Source organism: Morus notabilis, unplaced genomic scaffold (genome assembly GCF_000414095.1).
Source record: "Morus notabilis unplaced genomic scaffold, ASM41409v2 Scaffold502, whole genome shotgun sequence".
NCBI lineage: Eukaryota > Viridiplantae > Streptophyta > Magnoliopsida > Rosales > Moraceae > Morus > Morus notabilis.
Genome location: NW_010364639.1, coordinates 97,198 through 103,771, shown reverse-complemented (window position 1 = coordinate 103,771; position 6,574 = coordinate 97,198). Strand labels below are relative to the sequence as shown.

The 6,574-nt window shown below is 46.5% G+C and overlaps 1 protein-coding gene across 1 annotated transcript; it reads right to left on the bottom strand.

Annotated features, from left to right (window-relative positions):
* Positions 1-3,477: 3,477 nt before the first annotated feature.
* LOC112093216 lies at positions 3,478-4,958 on the bottom strand. Its single transcript, XM_024171273.1, has 3 exons — positions 4,462-4,958; positions 3,990-4,288; positions 3,478-3,851 (listed from the first exon to the last, which is right to left on the bottom strand). Exons 1-3 carry the CDS (start codon positions 4,956-4,958, stop codon positions 3,478-3,480), a joined length of 1,170 nt encoding a protein of 389 aa, XP_024027041.1.
* Positions 4,959-6,574: the final 1,616 nt, after the last annotated feature.

Genomic DNA, 6,574 nt, shown 5'->3' with positions numbered 1-6,574 from the left:
GTCCGTTCAATCGACATGCTGACGTGACCTTTTATTTGAATGGATGAACCTGGGCCACTAGATCGCGACTCCTTAGCTTCCCGCCCTTCCCTTAGCCGTCGGATCAAGCTCCTGTGCTCCCATCATTATATGCGTATGTACCTGATCGGACGGTTGGGGATCGAGGCCCTTGGGTTAATATAAAGGGTCTCTTCATGTCTAAATCATTTGAAACCGTTTTGAAGCAGCCGAAACTCTGCCAAAATCCCTCCAGGATCACTTACTCCCTTTTTTCCATTTCGCGAATCTCCAGCAACATTTGTCTCAAGAGCTCGTGTACCTCTTCCGCTCCTGATTCCCTAGTAAGCATTCATCAAACTTCCTTTCCTCTTATCATGTATTTACCGTGTCTGGAACAGTGGTAGATTACTTTCTAAGTGGTGGAAATGGTTGGGAACTGACCTTAGATTTTTTCTTTACAGTAATGGCTTCTAGAGGGGTTAAACATCGAGAGGGATCATCTTTCGTGCCTCTCGTGAGGCCGGATCCAATGCCAGCCGCCGAGTCTTCCTCTTACTCTACCGCCAGCGATTCACTTTTGATGGAGGTCGAGGGTGACGTCCTTGACCCACGTGATGAGGAGGACAACGTCGATCGCCTGGTCGAAGGTGAGACCGATGGGGACTCTTCCAGTGGCGCCGGCTCCCGGGTGGGAGGCGTTATGGTCGACAGAGTGGCTGACACACGGGCATCCCTGTGGCCTCAATAGAGGCAGACGAGGACCGTCTACCCTTCACTGCTGATTTCGTGGTACCGAAGACACGGAAGAGGGATATTGTTTGCGCATATAAGAAGGGGCGCGTGGACGGCCGGTGGTTCGAGTATCTCCTACCGGATCCCCACTTTAGGGCGAGCCAAGCACCCCCAGGCTACATGTCCGTATACACCCAGGCATTTACGGTGGGGATGACACTCCCCATATACCCGTTCGTGAAGTCCTTCTGTGACCTCCACGACATCACCCCCACATAGATGGCCCTGAACTTTTGGTATATTTTTACCAGTTTGTGGGTTTTTTGGGACCAAATGTTTGACATAGACCTGCCTTTGGATGAATTTCTTTTTGTATATAAGCTTTGTCAGACCCTTAGCTGTGACAGTTGGTACATGGGCGATCCAATGCCATCTTAGGAAAATTAATAAAGGGGTTGCCCTCATCGTCACATGCCTGGAAGACAATGTTTTTTATGGTGAAAGGCATGTTCGACGTTCACCCGGCTGACAAACCCTTTAAGCGCCTAGGTGTGAGATCATCTTTTGGGACGCTGAGTAAGTTTCCTTTGACCGTCTATTACAGTTGTCATTGTCCTTTCTTTTCTTTTGTATATACCGCTGACCCTATTTTACTCTGCAGTTCCCCAGGACGGTCCCCAACATTTTGGGAATCGTCTTACAATGGTGAAGCAAGCCTTCAGCTTCCCGGAGACCTTCCGTAACGTCAGCGTCCTGCTAACGCGTGACAACTTGAAAAGTTCTCGCCTGTTGCTTTCCCTTCCTCCCCAACAACATCACTGAGGTAAAAAATTTCTTCAAGCCAGAGGTTTTTTTTTTCACTTCACATCACGTGTCGCTGGTGTGTGTTTCTGACTTCAGTTGTGATGTAGAGATGAAGACCCTACAACTGCGTGTTCCTAGCGAGAATGGGCGTTCTAAGAAGCAGAGGCCTAGCGAGAGGCCGAGCGAACCTGCTTCGGCCAGTGTCCCACCGAGGCCTCCGCCTACAGTTGAACCTCCAGCTACCCAGGAGAAACCAAGGTCGAAGAGGCCTCGACCGACTGAGGCGCCGGCGGTGGAGGCTGAACCATCGCCAGTAATTGATATTACTGATGCTCCTGAGGCCCCACCACCCAAAGAACGCATGATGCTTCCACAGTTCATCATTGCTGATGTTCCTCCGACCCAGATTGAAGCGACACTAAGTCTGCCCCCACGCTTTTCTGTCGTCTTTCAGGCTTTATACGAGTCCTTTCTTTAGCAGGACTGGGAAAGGCGACTCGGGCTTCTCTGATCGGCCACACGTGCCAGCAGATCTCTCTCTAGATCCATGTATACTTCGCCGCCTATATGTTATATGCATTTTTGTTTCTCTCTCTCTCTTCTTTCTTTTTATTAATAGATTCCTTTTGACTTGGCAGTCCCTTGTCCTCTCTCTTTTTAACTTTATCGATATGGTTAAGGTGAAAGAGAGAAGTAGGGGAATGGACCGCATCGAGGGGCGTTTGAAGGATTTCCTCAAAAAGGAGAGAGACAATAAGGAAGAAACCTCAAATAAGCTTACCCTCGCCGTCAAGGAGCTGGATGAGGTGAAAGCGGATCCAGATCGTGCCCGGAATAAGACTGAGCTTATCCGCAAACAAGCTGCTGACTCCAAGGATGTCTTCCGAAAGGAGGGATACAACATTGGCAAGCAGGAGGGCTACAACCTGGGCAAGGAAGAGGGGGTTAAGGAATTTGTTGCTTCTGCCGAGTTTGCTCGAAATAATGTAGATGTTGCTGCTAAGGCCGTCGAGGATTTTAAAACCTCTGAGGAGTTGCATCATATGCGTGCCAGTGACATGCTGTCTGTTGGTGAGCAAATTATGGCTAGAATTAACAGGCATCTCCCTGGCCTCAACTTGGATTTCCTCTACGAGCCCCCTTTTGACGATGAAGATTCTCCTGCCGTAGGCGGGGGTGACGAGGGCAACGGCAGAGCCGGGGAAGTTGCAGCTGATGGTGGCGAGGGTAGTCAAGGTGGTGGAGGCAACGAGGCCTAGGATGCTGGGAGCCAAATCATAACTTCTATTTTTTATAATATTATTTTTTACTATTCGGACAATGGATTATATAGATATATTATATGCATCTAATTGCCGTTATTTTTAAAGTTTACTAAAATTCTGCTAAGCAAATCGTCTTTCCTCCTTGGAGGAGGCAACGTTTCATTTTACCCCTTGGGGTCATCGTTTTAGCAAATTCCTTAAAATTTACTAAGTAGATCGTCTCTCCTCCTTGGAGGAGGCGACGTTTCATTTTATCCCTTAGGGTCATCGTTTTAGCAAATTTCTTAAAATTTGCTGAGTAGATCGTCTCTTCTCCTTGGAGGAGGCGATGTTTCATTGGGTTACATGTATATTTTTTGTGATCCGTAGACCCTTTACTCCCCCCATGTGTGTGTGAAAAACTTTGATTTTTAGACAGATATTTAAGGGGTTAATTTTTGGACACTTGCTATGAATAAGCTTTTTTATATTAATGAAATGCCAAACACAATTAAAGCGTGTAAGAATTCGTACACTATTGGTAGTATAGTTTTAACTGCTTTGCATTCCATGGGTGTTAAATCTGTTTGCCGGTGAGCCTTTCCAGAACGTAGGTCCTTGGACGTAGCACTTCTCTTATGAAGTAGGGTCCTTCCCAAGTCGGGCCCAAGGGGCTAGTATTTTTTGGTTTGGTATTCTACGTCAGATTTTCTGGGACAAACCTTCTTCGCTTGACCTTCTTATCGAAGTATCGGGATGTCCTCCTTTGGTAAGCGGCGAGTCGTAATTGGGAGTCGAGCCTTTTTTCTTCCAATAGGTCGAGTTCTCCGTTCATGGCCTCTATGTTTATGTCATCGTTGTTCATGACCGTTCTTAGAGTCGGCATCTCAATCTCCACAATAAGTACAGTCTTGACTCCGTATGCCATAGATAATGATGTTTCGTCCGTGGTGGTTCGACTCGTCGTTCTGTATGCCCACAAGACATTTAGAAGTTCTTCGGCCCATTTTCCCTTTAGGCTGTCGAGCTTCTTCTTCAGGGTATACTTTAGGATTTTGTTGATGGCCTCCACTTAGCCATTAGAATGCAGGTGTATTAAGGCTGAGAAGTCATTTTGTATGCCTAAGTCATCACAAAACTTGTGCGTTGAGGCATTGTCGAACTGCTTTCCGTTATTAGACACGATTGAGTGTGGAACGCCGAATCTACATACAATGTTGTTCCATATGAAGCTGGTGCAAGCTGCCTCGGTAGTCGAAGTAAGAGCTTTCGCCTCGGCCCACTTAGTGTAGTAGTCCACAATGACGATAGCGAACTTAAGGCTTATGAGTGCAAGGTGTAGAGGTCCGATCAGGTCAATCCCCCATTTTGTAAAAGGCCATGGGCTAAGAATAGAAGTTAGGTTCTCTGGAGGTGCTCTAGGAATTGTGGCATATCGTTGGCACTTATCGCAACACCGAGCGTATTGAAACGCGTCTTTTTTAAGCGTAGGCCAATAGTACTCTTGCCTTAAAACCTTAAGAGCTAGAGATTTTCTCCAGTATGATTACCACACACTCCTTCATGGATCTCCCTGAGTACCTCTTGCGCCTCATGATCATTTAGGCACCGCTACAAAGGCGTTAATAAGCCTCGTCTGTATAGCAAATCACCATATAGTAGGTATCTGGCGGCTCTGTACCTGATCCTTCTGGCTTCGTCTCTGTCATTGGGCAGCTCTGCATTCGTCAAGTACCGGACGAGGGGTGTCATCCAATTTCCAGCTGCCTGAATAGTCAGGACTTCTACCGCTTCGTCAATGGTCGGCCGTTCCAATTCTTCGATGGGAACGACCCTTACTAGGTCTAAATCCTTCAAGGATGCTAGTTTGGCCAAGGCATCGGCATTTGTATTCTCGGCTCTTGGCACTTGTTGTATCTCATAGCTTTTGAACTTTGCAAGCTCTTCCTTTACCTTCCTCAGATAGGCCCCCATTCTTTCTCCCCGTGCCTGATATTCCTCCTTCACCTGCCCGACCACTAGTTGAGAGTCACTAAAAATTTTGAGTCTCTCAATCTTTAAATGACTCGCTAACTGTAACCCTGCGACCAGCACCTCGTACTCTGCTTCATTATTGGACGCCTTAAATTTGAATCGTACCGCTAAGGTGATTTTGTGATCCTCTGGGTTTATTAGCATGACGCCAGCTCCTGACCCAATTTCATTTGACAGTCCATCCACGTAAAGCTTCCATCTTATTTCCTTAATTTCTCCGTCAGTGACTAACACCGGTCTATGGGAGAACTCGGCCAGGAAGTCCGCCAGTGCTTGTCCCTTGATTGCCGCCCTCGGTATGTATTCGATGTCAAATTGACTCAGCTCTACCGACTATTTCAAGAGTCGACCCGAGGTTTCAGGCTTTTGTAACGCTTGCCTTAGCGGGTGGTTCGTTAGGATTTGTATGGTGTGGGCCTGAAAATAGTGCTGAAGCTTCCTCCAGACCACCATCAATGCAAGAGCTAACTATTCCATCTGGGTATATCTTGACTCAGCGTCTAGGAGCCTCTTGCTTACGTAGTAGACTAGTAATTAGATCCCTTCTTCTCTTATCAGTACTGAGCTTACGGCATGCTTTGATACAGAGAGTTATAAGCTTAGCTTCTCGCCTAGTATGAGTTTTGATAGGATATGAGGTCTGCCAAGGTGCTCCTTCAGCCTCTGGAAGGGCTCTTCACATTGAGGTGTCCACTCAAAACGCTTGCCTCCCTTCAAGATATCGAAGAACAGAATGCATTTATCAGCCGCCTTAGATATGAATCTATTAAGGGCAGCGACGCATCCTGTCAGCCTTTGGACCACTTTTGGTTTCATGGGAGACCTTATATCCTGCAAAGCTCTTATCTTCTCTGCGTTGGCCTCTATTCCGCAGTTACTGACCATGAAGCCAAAAAACTTTCCTGACCCGACCCCAAAAGCGCATTTCAAAGGGTTTAGCTTCATGCGGTATTTTCTTAACACACCAAACATTTTGCCCCAATGGTCGACGTGCTGTCTTGCCTTGATGCTTTTTACCAGCATATCATCGACATATACCTTCATCATTCTTTCGATTTGTTTAGCAAACATCTTGTTTATTGTTGATACCCAAAATTTTACAAGGTAACGGCCCGACCCAGATCTAATAAATACAACTCTAGGTATGGTACGTGGACCCAAGCCACGTTTTGGGGACTTCTATGTGGGCCGTGGTTTGGCAGGCCAAGGAATGTGACCGGGCCCATTTTTATCCAGCCCAATTAGATCCTTGGCCCTCTTGGGTCTATAAGGGAATTAGGATAACGTGGGTTATGGATGAAATTAGATAGAGTAAAACAAATTACCTGAGCTTACAGTCGCTACCTTTACAGTTCCAAACCTTTTATAAATAGTCTAGAAAAGCCTGTTAGTCCATTACCTTGCACTAAGAGACAAAATAGCATTTTTCCCCATGTATTTCCTTTTTGTCGCTCACTGCCCTTGCCTTCCCAGGAGTCAAACGCAGTCTCTTCCCTAAAAAACTCTAAGGAGCCAGAATATACACAAATAAGAGAAGGCAACCTTTTGACTACGTGGCTGCCACCCTCTGAGCTCACCCAAAATGGCCATAGAGCCCCATTTGGCTGCCCAATAACCTACTTATTCATCTCTTAGGTAAGCCTTCCTCTGGGATCAACGAAAGTTATCCTTAAATCACACTAGAAATGCCTTACTGACGGAGACCTTTGGGGGGATTTTAGCCAAAGTTCAAAACGGTTGGAGGGAAAAATTCCCTCCCC

What these genes read in the sequence shown, in the direction of transcription:
- LOC112093216 (XM_024171273.1), bottom strand. Translation starts at nt 4,958, where the DNA reads ATGCTAATAAACCCAGAGGATCACAAAATCACCTTAGCGGTACGATTC. An exon ending in GACGAAGCCAGAAGGATCAG is followed by an intron (nt 4,289 to 4,461) that starts GTACAGAGCCGC and finishes TAAGGTTTTAAG; the next exon opens with GCAAGAGTACTATTGGCCTA. An exon ending in CATATGGAACAACATTGTAT is followed by an intron (nt 3,852 to 3,989) that starts GTAGATTCGGCG and finishes CTAATGGCTAAG; the next exon opens with TGGAGGCCATCAACAAAATC.